The sequence below is a fragment of the Lepidothrix coronata genome, unplaced genomic scaffold, assembly GCF_001604755.1.
Source record: "Lepidothrix coronata isolate B3197 unplaced genomic scaffold, Lepidothrix_coronata-1.0 Scaffold284, whole genome shotgun sequence".
NCBI classification, from domain to species: Eukaryota; Metazoa; Chordata; class Aves; order Passeriformes; family Pipridae; genus Lepidothrix; species Lepidothrix coronata.
In genome coordinates, this window is record NW_016690464.1 from 259,348 (window position 1) to 281,138 (window position 21,791).

The 21,791-nt window shown below is 53.6% G+C and overlaps 1 protein-coding gene across 6 annotated transcripts in view; it reads right to left on the bottom strand.

Moving 5' to 3' along the window:
* Positions 1-4,889: 4,889 nt before the first annotated feature.
* SAMD4A (sterile alpha motif domain containing 4A) overlaps positions 4,890-21,791 on the bottom strand; it is a 100,113-nt gene continuing 83,211 nt past the window's right edge. For 3 of the 6 annotated variants that reach the window (XM_017836791.1, XM_017836788.1, XM_017836792.1), the window contains 8 exons: positions 20,650-20,759; positions 19,896-19,982; positions 17,670-17,964; positions 16,117-16,202; positions 14,565-14,683; positions 12,751-12,952; positions 11,994-12,120; positions 9,260-10,434 (listed from right to left, as the gene is read on the bottom strand). In XM_017836791.1, coding sequence (XP_017692280.1) covers positions 10,235-10,434; positions 11,994-12,120; positions 12,751-12,952; positions 14,565-14,683; positions 16,117-16,202; positions 17,670-17,964; positions 19,896-19,982; positions 20,650-20,759 — 1,226 coding nt within the window. In that variant the 3' untranslated portion in view covers positions 9,260-10,234. Of the gene's footprint in view, positions 8,377-9,259; positions 10,435-11,993; positions 12,121-12,750; positions 12,953-14,564; positions 14,684-16,116; positions 16,203-17,669; positions 17,965-19,895; positions 19,983-20,649; positions 20,760-21,791 lie in introns of those variants that run through there. The other 3 variants (XM_017836793.1, XM_017836789.1, XR_001878335.1) reach the window with 2 other exon arrangements.

The window sequence follows — 21,791 nt, forward strand, 5'->3', positions numbered from 1 at the left end:
CAAACAAAAACCAAACAAAAGCCAAACAAAACCAAAAGAACCAAATCTGTAAAAGAAGCATAACCTATTAATAAGGTGACATCTTCCCATCCCTGACCTATCACCTCTCCCAGGATTCCACCTGCTCTATTAGTTGCTCCCTTCCTGGGGAGCTTATCCATATTTTTTCCTCAAGAACCCCCCATATAAGCAGCTTCTTTGTGCCTTTTTTTTTTTTTTCCTATCACTGTGGTTACTTTGGGGTGTCTCCCATCATCTCCTGCCCACGTGCTGTGGAGTGACTGGTCCATAAGTCTTTGTGCCATATCCAACCAGGTCCTGGGCACAGGCTCTTTGGTCCTCACCCCTTGTGCTCCACCTCTGGGTGCAGGTTTAACAGGGAATCATTAAGGCTGGAAAAACCCTCTAAGATCCTTAAGTTAAATCATTATCCCAGCACTGCCAAGCCCACCATGATGGTTTTGATTCAGGCAACTTTCCACAGGTATGGACCCCAAAATTGGCTCTTTCTAGCCAAAAATCTGCCTTCCAGTGACTCAGTGGCTGCAGGCAAGGGCTTGGATCATCCTGGAGGATTCGTGCATCCCTCACAACCTTCCAGCATCTCTGAGCTGCTTAATGAGCTCAAACAGTTCATCACCTGTCCCCTGGTTCCTGCCCCCGGAGCGCTGTCGGCGTTGGGAAGGGGCCCACAATCAGCTCTGCCCTTTGAGCCTTGGCTGAGCCCTCCTGCCCAGCTCCTGGAAATAACTTCTAGGAAAAGCTTTGCCTTCCAGTTGTTTTTAAAGTTCCACTCGTGATTTAGTAGTTGAGGGGGCATAAAAAAAATTAAAGCTCTTTTTCATAAGCCTTGACCTGGGAGGGACAGAAAATAAATCACAGCGTTCAAAGACATTTTGCTGAAATACCCAGAGAATATAATCATGAGGAATTTATTTGTGTTTTTTAACAACTTTGCGTTTTGTTTTTGGTGTTGGGGCTCTGTGGGGGCATTTTTGGCAGAGTGAACTGTACCACGTCACCTCTGTTTGGTCCAAGACTGCGACAGGAAAGCAAAGGTTAAAAACCCACCCTAGGAGAGACCAACTCAACTGCACGGGCCTGAAAACTATTTAAAAAGCGCCAGGGCAAACCACAGGGCTGCTGCTTTGGCCTGAGATGTGTGAATGTCACCAAGGGAGCAATTCCTGGGTGGGTGCCCCTCCATCCAACCTCCACGTGTGACCTGGGAATGCTGAGCCGGGTGCTGTGGGAGGGTGTCCACACCTCAGCTCCGTCCTGCCCTGGCCCTGGGTGCCTGTAAACCCTCTCAGCATCCTGTGGTTCCACCAGGGAAGATGTATCTCACCCCACAGCTGGCATTTTATTTAGCTCCCTTGTCCAGTAGCAACTGTGCACTGACCCGCTGGAGAGCTGTGGGAATGGGTGGAGGAAATGACCTCGCTGCTCCAGCCAGGACATGCTGGATGTGCAGGAAAAAGGCAAAATGTCAAGATACAATCATTGGGACAGGCTCCCCAGGGCAGTGGCTGCCAGAGCTCGAGGAGTGTTTGGACAACACTCTCAGGCAAGTGGTGGGATCGCTGGAATTGTCCTGTGCGGGGCCAGGAATTGGACTCGATGATCCTTGTACGTCCTTTCCAATTCAGGATATTCTGTGGCTTTGTGATCTCTGTGGTTGAAGCCGTGTTGGGTGACAGCCCTTGGCTGTGAGGACCCAAATCCTTGCAGCCCTGGGGTGCCAGCCCTGGGCTCCGGGGGGGGGTTTCACCTCAGGTCTGTGCTCACCTTCTCCAGACTCTTCTCCACGGGGAGGGAAATGGGTGTTGGTGCTGGAGGAGAGAAAGAGAAGGATGGGAAAGGTTTCGTAGGGAAGCAGCAGTGGGAGGAGGGAGAGATCGCTGGCAGGGAGTTCGCAAAGGCTCTGGCTCCGGTTGGGTGATGCCCAGGGTCAGGGATGGGGAGAGGGGCTGGTCCCGGCCTCGGCAGCGCCTGCCCGGGGACACACAGTCTGTGGCTCCCTCTGCTGAGCCCGGCCCCGAGCTCTGCTCGCCGCAGTGGAGGAACAGGAGCTTTCCCGGGCCTGGAAATGCTTTTTAGGGAGGCCCAGGGATCACCCCGATGCCAGGCCAGTGGCCGGGGGTGGGAGAGGGGCATCCAGCCCCTCCCTTGCATCCTGACACTGCAAACACTCACCTGTGCTGCCTCTCTGCTGGGATGGGGATGGAGCTGGTTTGTCCGAAAGCAGGGGCCACCTGCCAGGATGGATTTATTTTTAATTATTATGGTTATTTAAAATTGGCCAAAAATCTATTTTCTGTAGAAAAGTGGGAATTTTGGCTGAGCCTGGGCAATGTCTCCTCTGATCAGGCTTGGTCAGCAGGGTGTTTTCTTAGAGAAAAGAGGGAAAATCATAGAAACACAGACTGGTTTTGGTTGGAACAGACCTTAAAGATCACCTTATTCCAATCCCTGCCACGGGGATTTCACTAGACCAGGTTGCTCCAAGCCCCATCCAAAGTGGCCTTGAACAGTCCCAGGGATGGGGCAGCCACAGCTTCTCTGGGCAACCTGTGCCAGGGCCTCCCCACCCTCACAACCAAGAATTCCTTCCCAACACCCAACCTAAATCTTTCCTCTTTTAGTTTAAAACCATTCCCCCTGCTGCCATTTGCAGATTCCCAATTAAAAGCAGCTCCCTGGAGTGCTCAGTGTGACGAGTTCACTCCCTGGAAGTGCTGTCACACATCTGCCTTTGGGAGCTGAAACAGCACCAGGCCACGTGCAGGAACAACCAGCCCCTCAAAGCCTCGGGATGCACCAGCTCTGGGAATTATCCTCCCTGGAGGCCCTGTGGCATCACTTGCTGCTCACAAGGAGGTGGCAGAGGCTGTGCTGAGTGAAGGGGTCATGCTGCTGGCTCCAAGGAGCACCAATCTGTATATCCTGGGGGTGGATCACTGGTTGGCAGGGATCAGCCCACCGGGATCATCCAGGTTCTCCGGCGAAGCTGCAGCCAAAAGACGTGGGGAATTAATTATTCATTGAACTCGAGGAGCTCTGCTGGTAAAGCCCTCTCTGTCTTGATTAAAAACTTCCCTGCAGTGGGAAATCCCTGCCTGCTGCTGCTCAAGGATTGTTCCCTGGGATATTCCCCTCGCTGTTAAATAGGAGACACTTGTACCTGCACCGGGAGCCAGGGTCAGGGCCAAAGGAACAGGAGCATCCCTTTGGAGGGCATACCTGGTTGGCTCCAGGGCTGGGGCTGCTTCTCTGTCACCCTTTGGAATAGGTAGACATGGAAAAGATCCTGTTAACAAGACAACCTGGGGTTATCCAGCTTCTGCTGTGATCACCACAGCCCAGCAGCTGCTAAAACAGTGGCCACCAGCTCTGACCTTGCTCCCAGCTGGACATGGGCTGCAGCCTCTTTGGGGCAGGAAAAGAGGCGTCCACCACCCCTGGGCGGGATGGGGCTCAGGTCTGGTGTAATCTGGGTGCACCAGTTGGGAAAGCCTTTAGTATCCGGAATGGATTCATCCAACAGCTCCTGGCAGCACGGAAATTATTTTTTTTCCTTTAGGTTTTTGTATTTTAAGCCTCTTTCCAGCTCGCCCGCTGGTGAGACCCACAGACTCTCCCTAACCACACGGCTGCCACGGACTTTCCTTGGAGCCTTTTCAGCCTCTCCAGCTCCGGTTTTCCATCCCAGAGGTTTTTTTGCCTTTTCCTTTCCCTTTTCGTTCTCTGTTAGTGCAACAAACCCGTGCTGTGAGACCCAGACGGCGGCACACGGACCTGGAAAGGCCGACTGTTTATGGAAGGAAATGGTGTTTCTCTGGGATTTAGGTAATGCTTGCCTGAGCTGTGCCAGGAGGCCGATTCCCGGCAGGCACAGGGAGATGTTGCCATTGGGCTGTGGATGTGGGTGCTCTCCTGGAGCGGGAAATCCAGGTGGGACCGAACACTGTGAGGAATCTTTCCCTCCTGGGGTGGTCCTGCCCGGGGTGCTCAGGAGCATCCTTAAATAGAAGGTGATTTAGGATTTGGTTTTGAGTGCTTGGCCTCACCAACATTTGGGGATCCGACTAGGAGTCTCTTCCCAGGAGGAGCAGCAGATGAAGCCTTTAAACAACCTGAAGAAGCCCCATGTTTCCAAGTTCTGCTCCTTGTGGGGGACGTGAGACCCCTGATGCCTGTGGAGGGGCAGTGAGCTGTGTCCAGGACACTCAGGAGGTCTCTGGAGGCCCACAGTGTTGTGGAGGGAAAGGGACACAAGGGCAGGAATGGCCAAGGTGATGATTCAGAGCTTGGACTGGCTGGGAAGAGCCTGCAGAGCTGGGCTTGGTCAGCCTGGAGAAGTGGAGGCTCAGTCTGAGAAAATATGGAAAAAGCAGGGGCAGAAGCCACAGTCCCGCCCTCAGCACCTCCCATGGCCGAGTGTCTGCTCCGAGTGTCCTTCCCCACCCACTCCAGCCCCAGGCAGGTCTGAAACGTGCAGGTTTAAAGCCCAGAAGGAACCCAACCTTCAAATCCCACCCCAGATGTCTCCATGCACACGCTGAGGCCGAACCGGCTCCTCCGTGTGCCCCCGCAGCCTCCGAGCTGCTCCCTCCCCAATCCCTGCCAATTGCAAAGGAAAACCCTGCATCTAATCATCTCCCGGGGCGTGGGCATCCCGAAGGGACACGGAAGCAGCTGTGTGGGGAATGCCAGGGATTCGGAAGCCCCGCCACGAGTTTATATATAAAGACACTAAACCCCCTGTGGAACCCCACGGCTCCTCCCTCTCGCCCACGGGGCTGAACGTGTGTTTAATTCCATTTTTTTTTTTTTTGTTAAAAATTCTGCCAAGAGGAGGATAAATAAGGAGGCGCCACACCCCAGTGTTACAAAACCTTGTATTAATCATCTCCCTTCACTTTCAATATACCGCGGGTATGAAATATAGCCATGGTTCCGAGTTACATGGGAGGAAATGAGTAATAAATACATCGGAGCAAGTGGAAATCACGAGGGTGTTTTCACTGGGAACAACATTGGAAAACTGTACACTTGCAAAGACCGGCATATCTCCAAACATTAGTATTTCTTTATATCGGGAAGCTTTTACATGTAACAAACATGCTATTGCCATATATGACCGAAAAAAGGAAAAAAAAAAGAAAAAAAAAAAAAGGAAAATTTAAAAAATAGGCATTGCTCGGCAACATTAACTAGGCAAAAATAGTTCTTTTGTGTGCACTAACTTTGTACAGAAAAACCAGGACGAAAGGCATGCATGGACAAGGAAAGGCTGCCCGGGAACGGCATGCAACAGAAGAGAGGTCAAAGCTCTTTAAAGTCAGCTTACAATAGGCATAAATACATCAGGGTTATATATATTAATAAGGGAGGAAGTATTCTGTTTAACATTATTAACATTCCTGGTTTTTTTTACGTAGTTTTCTTTTTTTTTTTTCTTTTTTCTTCCTATTCCTCCCAGAGGAATACACATTCACCTTTAAGTAAAGATAAAGGAATACAAAAAATAAAACTCACTTTGCAAACTCTGATGACTCGTATAAAATCAACTTTAGTGTTATCGTCGCTGTGTGCAAATTATAGACGTCTGCGGGACCCACTTTCCATCAGGCACATTCCAAAAGCCAAACCTGGGGCGCAGCCACACCCCGACATGGAGAAAGGTGACAACAGAAATCGCTTCCCCTAAGTGCTGACCCAACCCCGGCTCCGCTCGCGGGCGGCAATCACAGTTTTGGATTTTCCTGCTGGATGCTGGCCGGGCTTGACCTCCCCCTTCCCAACTCCTCCAAGGGTTTTGATGAGCTGAGCGAGCACAGGTAAAGCCCAGCTCCAGCCCAGCCGAGCTCAGGGCTTGTCCCTGGGGAGGGGGACACACCTGGAAGGGACAGGGGTTGTTTCCCCGCGGGAGCATCCGCCGGACCCAAGGCCACTTGGGTGCTGAGCTGGCCGGGCTCCCCGCGCAGCCGGGGACGGCTCAGGGGAACAGCACCAGGAAAAAGGTCCCCGGCGGTGCTGGGGGGGCCCGGGGCTGGCTCTGGGAGAGCAGCGGGATTGGGGGGGACATTCCCGCCCCACGCCCAGGACCCCGCGGCGGCGACTCCTCCGGCGTGGGATGGGACAGTTGCAGCGGGGTGAGCGGGGGATACAAAAAAGAAAGGCACTGCCGCTTTATTACTGAATATTTGACTTCACAGCCTCGCTCATGCAACTGTTGGGGTTTGTGTGGGTTTTTTTTTTAGTTTTCTTTTTTTTTTTCTTTTTTTGATTTTTTTCTTTCTATAAATAATTTTTATTTCTTTTCCTCTTATGCTTCTTCCCCTGGAGCACTGCTGCCCGCACTCAGCACGGGCAGCCAGAGCCAGGCAGCACTTCCCGAACGCAACTGAAGCCACTTTCTTTGTTGTTTTTACTTAAAAAAAAAACAAAAACAAAACAAGAAACAGCAAACACAACTAAGTCGTTATTAACCTCTACACTGTCAATGGAAAATAAGCTTTTTTCTTTTGCTTTTTTTTCTTTTTAAACAACAAAAGGAACAAAAAAAACAATTGAATTATTTGGTGGTTGTTAATAACAGACATTATCATGGTTCCCAGCCACAGCAAGTTAATAGGTAATATATCCAAAATAATCTCTCTGAACAATCAGAAAACCTCCGTGTCCACAGTCAGCGAAGGAATAAATAGAATTTCAGCTCTGTAAATACACTGGAGCCTCCCCGAGGGAGGCTCCTGCTACGGCGGTTCCCTTCACACCTCACAAGCTGGGGGTGCTTGGGGGTGACCCAGGTCCCCAGCGCTGACCCCCCACTTCGCCTCCACCTCCTCACACCTCTTCCCAACCTCCCTGGCTTTCGGGTTTTCCCTTCTCCACCCCCCCCATCACCCCCGCCTCAGTCTCCTGCCTGCTGGGAAGCAGGACACCAAGGAACAGCAAACATAAAACATTGCATTTGGCACTTGGGTTTGGTTTGTTTGTTCGTTTTTTTTTTTTTTTTAGGAAACAACAACTTAAAAAACACTGCATGGCAAAAGGATTCACACATCTCCTGGGATTCACACATCTCCCAGCCCTGCCAATGCTCCGGCTCCCCCTCAGCCCCCAGCCTGGCTCCCGCCGATCCCAGCACATGATCCTGCCCGTCAGTGCCAATTGGGAATATTGCTGCAGCCCATCACATCCCTTCATTAACTAATTTCACATTTATTATTATTCCATCAGAGGACGTGGAGCAGCATCGGGACCAGTGGGAGGTGGGAGCAGTGCTGCAGGTCTGAGCAGCACCAGGCCAGATTTACCTCTTTAACACCAAATTTAGCTCCTGTTATAAAAAGCAGCAGCGAGTGAGGAGCAGCCCAGCCACTGCCATCCCCATCTCCTGCCTGGCACATAGTTAATGCCAAGAAAACAGGGCTGTGAAGCTGCATTTTGGTGCCCTTTGGGGCTTGGGTTTTATCTGGGGGATCCTTCATCCCTTGTTGGCCACTCCAGGGCTGGAAGAGCCCATCATGGCTGGATTTTGGCAGGCTGGGCCAGATGTGTGAAGCCAGGATGCAGCAGCTTCCTGGTACTTGCACAGGCAAGGCAAGAGACACCGAAACTCTCGCAGTGTCCCCCAACTTCACCAACATCCCCTGGGACCCTCCTCTGGGTGAGATGCCCCCACTCCATCCAGCATCCCGATCCATGCAGGGACACAGGGATGGGCACCCGCCGACCCTCCGCTGCCCTGAGCACAATGCTGCCTCCAAACTGTGGGTCTCTTGGCTAAACCGAAAGCAAATTCTGGGGTTATTTTACTATTTCCGTTCAAATCTGGGCTCGCTGGGCCAGTCCGTGAACGCAGCGGAACTCAGGAGGCGGGACCGCCGGCGGGGCAGGCAAATCCTCCCCAGAGGGCTTTTTGGGCCACACAACCCTGCGTGACGTTCAGTACTCCTTGGTATCCTCATCCAGGACCAGGGTTTGCCCACGGTGCTCCGGTGACCCCTCTGTTGTCAGCGCTCTGCTCCGCGTCCCCCCCGACCTCCCCGCGCTGCTCCGTCATCGCCGCTGAGCTTCCGCCACCTTTCCCCCCCAACCCCGCTCCCAGCATGGATGTAATAAATGACAACACAAATTCCAAGTCTAATGATATGTTCACAAGGACAATCTACACATTCACAAAATTAAAACAGGAGAGAGAGAGAGAGAGAGAGAGAGAAGGAGAGAGGAGAGGAGAAAGGATGCAAGCTATCGCTGAGGCTCCCTGCAAGCCCCGACCTCGCCGCTGGACCCGCAGCAGTTGTTGTCCCGGCCAGCGTCCCCGTCGCGACGCCTTCTAGATTGTGGAGGTTCTGTCGACACCATCTGCAAGGAAGGGAGAGTCAGGAACAGCTCCAGTGAGCACTGGTACCTCCCCGAGCTGGGGATTTGAGAGATGGACCCCTTGGAGCACCCCCGACCCACCACCCCATAGGCGACGTGGCACCACGGGGCCACCCCCCTCCCCAAATCTCCCCAAGGGGTGTGGAAGGGTTTTGGGGTGTCACCACTTTGCTGGTCCCTCCGTGTCACCAACTGTCCCCACCCTGCACCAGCCCCCCGCGTCGCTGTCCCAACACCATTCCAGGCCTGCCACGACCCCTCTTCCAGGAGCAGAGGTGGTTTCTCGGCAGCCCAGACTCACCACAAGGTGGATGAGAGTCTGGGACCCTCCTACAGCAGGACAAGTTCCTGCCACCCTGGCCAGGAGTGAGGGGATGGAGCCAGTCCCAGGGGCTGCCTTGCCTCCCAGCTCACCCAGTCCTGCAAAACTCGCACCACAGAGGATGCAAAATTTTCCTCCATGAGAAACATGGATGGACAAAAAGCTCCGGGAGTTGTTTCTGTCTCTCCAGAGCCCTTGTTCCCAGCATCCTGTGGCAGCAGGGATGCATCCAGCCACAGTCCAATCCCAGCAGAGAGGGATCCACAACCCACCCCAAAGCCTCACAACCAACCTGCTACCAGCTGCCCCCTCTCCCCACCCCTTGGGGCCAGAAATCAGCACCCAACAGTATTTCCAACCCTTCAGCCCCAACCACCCCCCTGTCCCCCATCCCAAACCCCCATCCCTGCGATGGAAAGTGGTGTGGGGCAGCTCCCAGGGTGGCTCTGGAACAGAGCACTCCCTGTTCTGCCACCCGGGGCACCACGGCCACCTCCCTCCTCGAGACTGAAAACAAACAGGTTTGTTACGCCTTTTTTGTTGTTTTTTTTTTTCTCCCCCGAAGGTTTATTTTTTTAAGAGCTATTTATAGCACGACCGGTTTGGAGAGGCTCGGGGAATGCGACCTGCAGAAAATAACTCAGAGGAACAGTACCCTGCAGAGGAACAAGACAGCTAAGCCTCGCCTGGGAACACGCCGGGGAAACGCTTCGGGTGACAGCAGTGTCCTTGTTTTCCCGGCCAGGGATGCTGCCAGGGCCCTGCTGCCTCTCACAGTCCTTGTTCTCGTGTCCCTCTCCCCGGGAAGGGCTGTCGCATCCTCAGGGAGCCCGGTGGCACTTGTCCTCCCCGAGGACTCCTGGTGGCACTTGTCCTCTCCCAGGGCTCCGGGTGGCTCTCATCCTCTCCAAGGACTCCTGTCCCCAACCATCCGGTGCAGTCCAGGATTGCCGGGAGCACGACCTGCGCTGGTTATTCGGGTTATCCCAGGTCTGGGCGATGCTGGTGGCCGTGCTCATCCCGTCTCCGGGCTCATCCCTTGTCGGCGAGGGGCACTGGGAGCTTCTGGTGCCGGTGCTTTGTGCTGCGCTGGGCTCTCCATCACGCTGCTGCTGCTGCTGCTTTTTCCATCTTTTCTGCTTGTTTTTCCCCCTGGTCCTCCTCCCTCCCTGTGCCCGTTATCCACTGGCACCCACCAGCGCCCGGCAGGGCTCCCACACCCCCCAGCCAAACGAGGGATCCGGTGGCAGAAGGGAAAACACTCCAAAGCCTGTGACCCATCCAGTGGCAGGGGCTTTATCGAGAGCTAACGAGAGTAGCGAGCTAACACTAATTATCATTAGCAAGCTGACGAGTGGCTAATTAGCACAGACTCCACTAGTGCTGGTGCGATCCCTGTGTTCGGCTTCACCCCCTGCCCCGGCACCTCGCCGAGGGGAGACAATATCCCTGTCTGAACACCCTCGGGAGCATCCCTGGGAGCATCCCTGCATCCAGCCCCGCCACCATCCCGCCCCCTCACAGCCACAGCCTGTCCCAGCTTTTGGGGGGCGCGGGGCAGGGGCAGGTGCTAGGGGGCTCAGCGGAGGCGGCGTGGACGTGCTGGAAGAGCCCGAGGAGGAGGGAATGCTCACCGCTGAGTGCGTGCTCCGTCATGCTCAGGCACAGGGACTCCAGCCTGTTGTTGATGTCAGGTTCAGTCACCGGCACCTGGAACTCTGCAGGGAGAAAGGGAACAGGAGGCCGTGGTCAGGGACTTGCCTGCCCTGCTCTATGTGGGTGGGGGAATCACCCAAAAAATGCCCCAGGAGGGTCTGACTGGGCTCCGGCAGCACTTCCATTCCTGGTGCAATCACCTCCAGCAAGAGATGGTCACAAAAATAGTCATCACTTCCCTGTTATCCCAAGGGATAAATCTGGGGAGCCTCAATGGCACTGCAGAAGAAGGGGATGGAAATGAGGGGTTCGGGTGCTGGTTAGAGATGTGGGGGGGAGCTGGGGGAGAGTGGGACCCCCACCCAGGGAAGGTGCAGCCCTGGGGACCTCTCAGGGCTGGATGCTGCCTGTGCAGGCAGGGTTAGTGCTTGGACATGGGATGGCAGCACAGACCGGCTGTCTGGCTTCTCCATGGCCAGCTTGGCTCCCAGGCTTGGCTCCCACAAAAAAGGGGAGATACACATGAACTCTGGTGTGCTGCAATGCCCCATCCTAAACTAAACAGCAGCAAACTTTACCCATCCTGCAGCAAAACCTGCAAATACAGCTTGTGCTACTGCTGGATAGCATGTCCCGCTTTCCACTGGCTCACAGAGACATAGAATGAGATCCAGGAGGGTTGAGGTCCTCCCACAGCCCGGCACAAAGGGGTTTGTGAGCCCAGCACTGAATTATTGCTTATTTTTCTCACGACTCATCCGCAGTTTGGCTCCCCAATCCTCCTACGCCCTCATCCACCGCAGGACGACACGCAGGAGAAACCCATTTATTCTCCTCCAACGCCTGAGAAAAGTGCCCTTGTCCCGGTGTTTAATCAATACCTGGGAACAGCCGCTGTTCCTGCTGCACGGAACATTTGCTGCCCAAATGCTGCAGTTAAACACCGGCGGCGTGTGAGGCCAGGGGAGCTGCCAGCCCACACCAGGAGCCTGCGGATGAGGGTGGGCCTACCGGGGGCATGGAACTCCCTGTCCCGTGGGGCAAATTGTTATGGTGTGTTGGTAGGAAAAGGCACACTCAAAGGCTAATGAAGGGATACACAAACAGGCTTCCTCAGGGGCAGGATGCTCCAGGGTCAGGGTCCAAGGTCAGCGGGATCCTCCCTGACTCAGAGGATGCTCCCATATACAGGAGCATTTTGGCAGTGTTTGGGAAGGAAGCACTGACACAGCACCATTTCCCTTCACACGCAGTGTGGAAAGAATTTCCCTTGAGTGCACAAAGGCAGCCCTTCCACACTGGGGCTCCGTGTCCATCCATGAGGAAAAAGTGATGGATGAGCTACTGCCATTCTGCCTGACACGAGCCTTTCAGAAGCAAGGTAGGTAAAGCACCAGCACCACGATTATACAGAGAGTCAAGATGGTATATACAGGGTCAAAAATACCTCCAGCAACGTCTGTGGTTCAATTAACTCAGGAATTCAAAGATATCCCGGTGGGAACACACCGCGGTGGCACAGGCCGTGTGCCTGCACTGAGGCTCACCAGCACAGCTCCTTTCACACCTCCCCTTGTCTCAGTGGGCTGTGGGTAAGTGAAAAAGCAAACCTGGTGCCTACCTGGCTGCTGAAACATCAGCATGGTCTGCGGGGAGGTGTGGACCGGCAGCGAGCGCGTCCTCTGCACCGAGCTGTGGCTCCGGCTGGGCATGCTGTTACTGCCCCCAGGGTTGGCAAACCAGAGGTTCTGTGGGGAGCAAACAAAGTGTGGGATGTGAAACAAAGCCCTTTCTGGCACGGATTTATAACCAACCCCCTTGGGCTCACAGAAGGATAGAACGGATTGGAAGGGATTGTTAAGGATCATCTAGTTACAACTTCCCTGCCATGAGCAGGGACACCTTCCACTAGACCGAGCTGCTCCAAGCCCATCCAACCTGGCCTTGAACATTTCCAGGGATGGGGCAGCCAAAACTTCTCTGGGCAACCTGTGCCAGGGCCTCGCCACCCTCACAGTCTAGAATTCCTTCCCAATATCTCATCTAAATCTCCCCTGTGTCAATTTAAAACCCTCCCCCCCTTGTCCTTCACGATCTGCCCTTGTCAAAAGTCTCTCTCCCTATTTCTGTAAGCCCCTGTAAGGACTCAGCTCTCCCCCATCCACCTCTTCCTCTGCCCGCCTCTTGCCGGTCCCTCTTCCACATCCCTCTGCGCCGAGGGGAGCGCAACCCAAACACCTACAAACTGCTCTTAGCTGCTTGAAAAGGTACGGGGGAAAAAAAAAAAAAGATATCCAGACAAGTTAGAGGAGGGAAATCAAAGGAAGCTTGTGGGAAAAGGGACGGAAGGGCTGGAGCTGCCACGAACGCGGACCAACCTGTCTGCCTTGCTTGAGGATGGCGGGGCTGGCGGCAGGGCTGCGCTGGGGGGTGCCCAGCAGCCCAGTGGGGCCCAGCAGCCCCAGCCGGGCCGTGGGGAGGTTGCGGGAGGGGATCTGGAACTGGCGGGGGTTCCTCCGGCCCAGCCCTGCCCCCGCGGATCCGGCTGTCGGGAGGGAGTTCGACTGGCCAAAGCCTCGGCTGCGGAGAGAGAAAGCGCTGGGGGTGAGGCACTGACCCCTGTGAGTCCCCTCTGTGAGGGGACAAGGGGACAGCGCTGCAGGAGAGGGGTCCCGACCCTCCCACCCCACTGAGGACGGTCCTTCCATCCTGCAGGGGCAGCAGGAAGGAGGAAGTCTGGGTGTGCAGCATCCTTTCTTCTTCCCCAGTGCCAGGCACCCTCCTGCCCTTCAGCAGGTCTCAGGTTCACATTTGTTCTCTTTAAAGTTTATTTTACTCCCGCAAAATGGGCCTGTTCTTAAACATAAGGCAAAATAAGTAATGCTCCAGGCACCTGGTTTCTTTGAGATCTCTTGTGTGTGGATTCTCTAGAGTAATAAAAGCTCAGCTTATGCTGTTGGGTTTTCTTTACTGGGAATGCTTGGACCTTCTCCCCTCCCAGGAGGTTCATTTTTAAAAAGACGGTCCTCTCTGAGACTTCTCAAGTTCTCTAAAATTTGGTTAGATTGACCTAACAAGTCCAAGATTTACCAGGGAGGGTTGAGTGAAAGGTGCTTTCCTGCAGAGGTGGGACTGGCTCTGTACCCACTCCCATTTCCACACTGTAATCCCTTATCCAGCTCCCCGTGGCCAGAGCAAAACCATCCTGACCTAAGACCACAAAACCCAAACATCCTGAAACACACATCTCAGAATACCAAGCCATCTTTAATTCCAGGAGGGACTGGTTGCACACACCAGCATCCCTCTCCCCATGGTTTTTGCATTTAAAACCCACAGAATGACACAAAAATAACCAGGTAATCCTTGGAAACAAAAGCAGTGAGGGTGCCCTCAATATTTGGTGTCACCTTGGTGTCCCTGCTCATTCAGCTGGGCAGCAAACAGGTCCATCCAACACCTTTGCTCTTGCCTATTCCACTTCTGATCCTGCCACCAACACTGAAACCACTTGTTTTAATCCATTCCAAGACACTTTGTTTCATGGAACTGGGGACCACTCCAGTTCTGTGATCCTTCCTTCTGAACTCTTCATCCCAGCTGTCCCACTGATCCCAGTTATCTCCAAAACACTTTCTTTCTGGAGAATAAATCACTTGCACCAGAGTGCAATACACCAGATTTTGCAGAATGAAGCAAAGGGCTGATGTTGTTGCTAAAACTGATCTAAAAACACCTCTTCCTGCCATACCCCAATGCTTCCCAGGATCACCTGAAATCCAGCACCTCCTTGGAAGTGAGCAAACACAAGTGTCCCCAACACAGCCCTTTTTTTTGCCACTTTACAGCTTTTTGGGGAACTTCAGTGCTGATGCCATCAGCAAAGGGCAGCAGACACAGAGCCCAGCGTTGGGGATACGCTGCACAGCTGGGAAGTGCCGGATTTGGAGCCAGGGAAACCTGGTGGGATCAGTAGGGAAGGCACTGACCCCACATGCAAGTAAAACCCCATTCCCTTCCCACCCAGCGCCTGGGGTCTTATTGCTGAAGCTTTTCCTGCTCTCCTGCCTCCCAAAATACAGCTCTGAATCCATCAGGATCCATCCTTTTGTTTTGGGAGACACTGGTCCCACTTGGAATGCTCTTCCTCTGGCCACTGCATCCATCCTTCCCCTCCCAAAATCCCGCTTACCTCCTCTGCTGCCGATAGCCTGACAGCTCCAGGAGGGATTTCCGAGGGAAAGACCGAAAGAGTTTCTGCACCTGCTGTTTCCATGACAGCAGCCGCTTCTTCTGGATCTCTGTAAACGCCTGTCCCCCAAAAAAGAGAGAGAAAAATAGGAACTGAATGAATATTTTTCTGGACAAAGGGAGGAGGGATGTGTGTGCAGGTAAAGAAGAGCAGCTGGAGCTGGCCATCAGCAAGTCCAGAGGGAAACCCTGGTCTCCCTCAAGGATTTACTCATCTCAGGTCAAGAAAATGCTCCAGCACCATTCCCTGTGTCCCAGAGTGACAGCCTGGCTCTGCCCTGAGGTTGCCAACCCCTTTTGGCAGAGCAGGGGCTTGATGGTGGGTCCCGACGGGTGGTGAAATTTGTCACCTGGACATGGTTCTAGAAATGCTGCCAGGGTGGGAAAAGCTGGGATTTGGAAAGCTGATCTGCCCTGTGGCATCCTGCATCCCATCCTCCTTCTCAGGGCTGGGCAGAGCTTGGCTCTGATCCTGCCACCAGTCTCTGCTGGAGGTGACCCGGGGTGAGCCCTGTCACCCACCCGGGCTCCCTGCAAAGGTCACCCCAGCAGGGGATAGACCTGATCCCAGAGCTCCAGGCAGGAGGTGTGGGTGACAGGGACACCCATGTGGCACCACTGCTAACTTTAGACCCCCAAGGTCTCCATGCTGCCGGCGGAGAGGAGCAGAGGTCTCTGGAGGACAATCTGGAGGCTAATTAGTGCCTGACTTGATTGCTCTGAACCACCCTCTGGAGGAGATGCTCTCTCCCGGTGCTGATTATGCCAGAGCCAAAGCAGAAGGTGGTCCTGGGACACGGGCTGGCACTGGTGGGAGAAGTGCAGGCGCTCTGGGAAAAGCTCCATGTCCTCCTGGCTTTGTTCTCCAGCCCCCACCACCTCTGCTCCCCCAGCGTGTGATCTCCTCACGATCCCTGCCATATGGGCAGGTGAGGGAAGCAGCTTGTTCTTCCAGGTACAGCCAGCATGGGTGGGAAACGCTGTAGGACACCAGGGACACCATCCCTCCCTCCCTGCCACAGGGCAGGAGCGTGCCAGAGCCCTGTGGCACAGCCTGGGCCATCCCGAGCCATCCCCCCGGCCGAGGCACATCTGCCGGGAGCAGGAACAGATGTGAAATCCCTGTTGCAAAATCCCACGTGTTGCAAAACAGGAGGAGGCAACGCCAAGGGATCGCCGGGTCTGTCTGATGGAAACCGCCCGCACGCTCATCCCGGGATTCTTCCTTTCATCCAGCTGCCGACGGGACTGTCACGTGCCAGATGAATTTCCCAGCTCCAGGCCTTGGGAATTAAGTGAGCGTGGGGGGGAAGCAACATTTCCATGCATCACGTCGGAGCTACCGCCCGCTCCAGCCCTGTTCTGTCAGAATTACTATTAATACCCCCCAAAAATATTTGTGTTAGAAACCGAAGGGTTTACATAAACAGACACTTTGGAAACAGTTTCTAAGTGATGGGAACAACAGTCTGAGATGATCCCTCACGACTCACCTCGTGGATTAGACATTTGTCTATGAGCTGTAAATAGGAACTTATATTCTCTTCGTCGGGTCGGGAAACTAAAAGTTGTGTGCAGACTGGAAAAGAGAGAGACAAGAGAAGGGAAATGGAGATGGGGACACCCAGATGAGACCCAGGGTAGTCCAACAAATGCCTTGGACATCCCGTTTCCCTTGTAACCACGGGCAGGTTTTCTCATCAGCGAGAAAAAATGCCCTTCCCCGATTCCTGCCGTGCCGTCCTATATTTAGGGCCGGATTTTGTTCTCTGTTATGAAGGTGTAAATCCAGAGTAACACCACTGGAGTCCCCAAAATTAGACCTGAGCAACTCAGGGATTATTCCCTTTTCCTAGGCAAGAGAGCTCCGGCTCCTATGGCTAAAGTCTGCCCCTGCTGCACACGGATTCCCACCTTTCCCGGAGGATTTTAACCTCTTTTGGAACTAGTGCCATAAAAGCAAGTGGGAATGAGCTCACAGAGGAATGAGTTTCTCCTGTCATAACCCCTGGGCAGGGATGCCTTGCAGTCCAGGAAGACACCTCGTCCTGGCAGGGCTTGTGCCACACTTTGGCATTTGTCATGGGAATAAAACGGGGCCAAGAGCCCCGTGTTTGGCTGTGCCTGCAGGGAATCAGCTGGGGACAAACTCTGCACCAGGTTTCTGCATAGAAAACACCTCAGCTATTTTTTTGTCAAAAAAGGTTGGAAATAGGGACAAGGCTCATATTTCTTCGTGGCATCCCAAAGAGTTTCATTCTGATCCCGGTCTTCTGCGGATGAGATCCCCCCTTTCCCACTTCCCCAGGGAGATCTTCCTTCACTCAGCCAGCACTGACACCTCAAGTGCCACTAACAGGGGTTAGGGCATGTCCAAGCTCACATAGATTTGCTCCAAGAGCCCTGTATAAAGCACAGGAGATCAGTCTCCATCTCACATTGCTTCTCAGTGTGTTATTCCTGATGCAAAGATGTGCACCCTGCACTGGGCATGGGATGGCACTGGAGTATTCTGGAAGTCCTGCATCTAGACTGGAGCTTAAAAAGGGGCTTGGACCCACTGACTGGCACTCCAGATGGTTCATGTCCAGCCCACGCACCACTGCTACCTCCCCACAAACAGAGCAAGTCCAAGGGATGCTGCTGAAAACACCTCTGGACTGCTGGGATGACCCCAGGGCTCTGAATGGGAAGGGAGAGAATGCCCTCCACCCCTGACCTGAGGGAAAGGATACTATCCACTTTGAATTTGGGGTAGGGAGAGGATGCTACTGGGGCAGGGAGAGGATGCTCTCCATTTCGGACCTTTCTGGGGCAGGCAGCCTGTCCCACCACTGCCCCTCCCCAAAATCACAGCCCACCTCCCCACCCCACACTCTTAGCTCTTACCACAGCATGAAGGGACCTCAAAAAATCCTCACCCCTTGGGACAGGGACTTGCAGGAGCTCAGGGAAAGGCAGTTGCCAGTGCTGCCACCACACACCCCCCACCCCGAAGCAGCCCTCCCCAGCGACAAGTGGCCCCTGACAAGTGGCAGCCGCTCACCTTTCCCCATCACTCGGGTGAACTGTCCAGGCAGGTCACCCTCGGGAAGAGGGGCCCCCCCCGACTCGCCCTCACATCCTGGCAAGTGGTGCTGCTGCATCCCACCCGCGGCAGAGTCCTTGCAGTCAGAGCCCTGGCCGTCGGAGCCGATCAGGGAGGAGGGGTGGTGCGAGTCCGCGTCCCGGCTGTGCTCCTCCGTGCTCGAGTTCTGGGAAGAGTAGGCTTTGATGGGGGTGAGGATCATTTGGTGTAGTTCCTGCAGCGGGACACGCAAGTTGCCACCTTCCAGGATGTCCTGTGGGTTCAAGAGAAGAGGGTTTGTCTCTGCAGGGACAACGGGACAGCAGCTACAAACCAGACCCTGACTGTGACGCCCCTGAGAATCCCTCCAGGATCCTGCTGCATTCCACAGTCAACAGCCACGTTTAATTGCCCAAGTTTTTCCCTTAGACCAGGAGAGTGTGGAGCTGCTGCAGAGGCTGTATCTGATTATCCATGGATGTGTTCAGACCTGAATTCCCAGAGATAAACGTGCCCTGTCAATCACTGGGACCCAAACCCAGTAACAGTCCTTCAGTGTTTCCAAATTTCCACCAGGAAGATGGCAACTCCAGGAGAGCAACTGAGCCTGGGAGATTTTAATGCCCAGCCAGCGATTATCTTCCTCTTTTCCCTTCCCTTCCTTCAGTTAATTTCAGCTCTATTTCATTGGAACTTCATTTATTAACATGGGCGTGTCTCCAGTTTCCAGCACTCATGGGACACTGTTTGGAAAGAGGCACCTCTTGGAGAGAGCCCTGGATGTCCTGAGGGAAGGGACACTAAGTGGGCACATGGGATTTTGGCGTGTAAGCTCCAAAATGGTTGTTCATCCTAATTCCAGCTTGCTCTTGGATGTCTCAGCTCCACTTCTGTCAAAGATATGATGTCAGTCTGCTGGGCACTGTTTTTTGGGAAAAAATCCTGCTCTGCTAACCGGCAGAGAGGGGTGGAGCAGCTCTTTCCAAGAAAGCAGCAATCTTTAGCAGCGAGACACTGCCCAAAAACATCAAGTCCCACACATGCTCTTGTTTAGCAAAAAATTGGATGGGAAGCCTGGAAAACCGGGGACGTCTCCTCCCAGGGAAAGCAGTTCCCAGGCAGCTCTGAGCCCCAGCAAAGCGGGACAATGTCAGAGCTCCACAGCCCAAACCCACACCAGGAGGGCCCAAACCTAGTCCCTGCCACTTTTCTCCCGGATTTCACGGCGTGCGTGGCTGCTGGGTCAGCTGAGCTGGGCTCCAGCTCCTGCTCAATCAATCCCATATTTCAAAACCCCGGCGGAGAAGTGGGGGAAGAGGCTGTGCAATCGCCTGGAAAACAGAGTGCTGCAGCCAGAGGGCTGGCTCTTGGATTTAATAGTCATTATTAATAATGGAGGTAAATATGGCTTTATTAGCTCCTGCCATACTCTGAGTACAAGCCTGTATTATAAATAAATAGTGAAGCAGTGAGCTAAGGAAAACACCAATAAATAGCAACACACCACAGAAGTATTTAAAAGCCCCTAGTGGGAGGCTCTGCGAGTTGCTGCTTGAAGATGGTGCAATTAAATATAATATAATACAGCGATAATAAATAGGGAGAGGTTGGGTGAGCTGCTCTCAGCAAGGCTGTGGTGCTGCTGCTTCCCTACAGCCCTCTCTGCAGGGTTTAAGCTTCTGTGGAGGTGATTCTAGTTGTGTGGAAGTTTCTAGTTGTTCTCCTTGGAAATTCAAGATGTTGTTCGGACACCAATGTGGGTGTCTGGTGTTTTATCTGGGGACAGGTTGCCCATATGACATTCCAGGAAAGCTCAGGCCTTTCTGAACATCCTGGAGCTGGCCAGGGCTACAGGGCAAATCCATTCCAGCTCCATGAGTGCCGGAGATGGATTAGGACCCACTCTGCAAAACACAGCTTGGAGGAACAGCTGGTCTAGTGGAAGCTGTCCCTGCCCATGGCAGGGGGTTGGAATGAGATGGTCTTTAAGGTCCCTTCCAACCGAAACCATTCAGTGATTCTGCGAAATAAAACCTGCACCTGGTACAGGAGTGTTTGAGACATTATTCACATGTGGCCAACCCAACATCAGACTTCCCTGCAGAAGATCCCCACAACACGTGAAACCGAAGAGTGCTTCACCCCAGAATTAACTTCTAGTTTCTTAAAAACACAAGAAATACAAAAACAGTGGTGATTACTTACCCTTTCTAGAGATTTGAGCAGGTTTTGTCTTTCTTTTAGCTTTTGGATACTGATGACTATTTTGTGTCTTGCGCCTTTGGTAACGTTCTGTAACAAACAGCACAACACTCGGCATTAACATTCCACAGGACAGCTGGGTCCACCCAAACCCTTCCTCCCCTAAATGAAAAGGGCTGCTGGAAATTAATCAAATTTCTGAGTGCAGGGATTCGTGGGGGACATAGAAAATCACTCAGGAGACTTGCTGAAGATGGAGATTTCCAGCTAGTCTGTCCCTCCCCGGTACACCTCCCACAGGGAGAGCAAAGGTGCTGCCTGGTCCCCTTCATCCCAAGGATAACGCAGAGGTGAACCTGAAAGGAGGGAGGGTTGGAACTAGATGATCTCTAAGGTCACTTCCAACCCAAACCATTCTGTTATTCTACGATTCTACGACATTTTCAAAGGAAATTTGCCCCACTGACTTTAAAGCAGTTGGCTACTGCAGATTGCACCCCTAAAACTCCTGAACTCAATCCCAAGTGGAAAAAAAATCCAAGCGCAGCTCCCAGTGAAGGGACTTCCATGCTGTTCCAGTAAGAACGTGCAAGGTCTTTTTCAGGTGCAACGTGGGGGTTCTTTTTCATTCCCAAACCCGAATTTTCCTTTTTTTTCCTGTTTGCTTCCCAACCACCCGCGGGCTGAACGCCTTCCACGGGAAGGCACGCAAAGGAAACCCGGGAGAATCTTGTCCCCCAGGAGACGTGGGACGTACCTGTGCCTCGAGCTGGCATTCGGTGAGGGCCATCATCTCCTCGTACGTCATCTGGGAGAAGAGGGCGGCGTATTTGTGCAGCCGGAGGCTCTTCAGCCAGGCCGGGACATCTGGAGCGCAAAGGAAAGGACAGGAGAGCTCCGCTGAGTTCGTGGCACAACCACGATCAACAGCATCAACAGCAGGAGGGGCTGTTGTGGTGCCATCCACCACCCCAAAGGGGCTTTGGACACCTCACTGAACTCCATGGACCTTTGGGAGGGACGTGGTGATATGGGTATGGATATGGATGGCAGGAGGAACCAGCGCCCGGATGCGGACAAAGCACTGTGGGTATGGATGGCAGGAGGAACCAGCCCTCTGACATCCTCAGAGGTTGGGTTTCTGTGGGCAAGACACTGGGATTTAGCCCGTGGGGAGCCAGTATTGTGTCATTGCATGCCAAGCTCCTCGCTGCCCTTTCCCCGGGAACATGGGAAAGGTTGAAGTTACTGGTGTGGTCGAGCTTAGGAGGAGCAAAGGGATGTTTTGCAGATGGCAGACACTGATTTATGGCGTGAGGGAAGATGGTGTGGGCTGAAAATGGAACTGCTGCTTAAAGAGAAACAAAGGGATGGATTTTGGATGGAAAAATGATGTGCCATCAAAGATGGTCCCACAGCCTGTTTCAAAGGGTGCCTTGGGACCTCAAAACACACCGACTGAAATGACTTCTTCCTTCCCAATTGTCACCTGCAGTGTGGCACCCCTGTGCCCGGCTGGATGGGTACCCAAAAATACTTTTATCCTCCTGACATCAATGTGGTTCACAGGGAGGGACCTGGGAGGGGAATCCTTCCTCTGTGACACGCAAAACCCCACCAGACCCCACGATGGGGTGTCCTCCATGGAGAAGGCAATGTGACAGCAAGCAGCTCCTCAGGGAGTCTGGGGAGGTCTGGGGTCTGAACCTCCCCAGCTCATGCTCTGCTCCCAGCAGTACCCTTGTCCATAGTCCTTGTCCCCTTCCCCACCTGGAAGCACCATCTCCGGGTGCAGTAACCATGACAAACCAGTGTTTCAGCCCCAAACCCCACACCTTGAATGGAGAGAGCAGGTGGAGGCTCAGGAAATGTCTCTCTTGGGCCTAAATACCAGTTAGC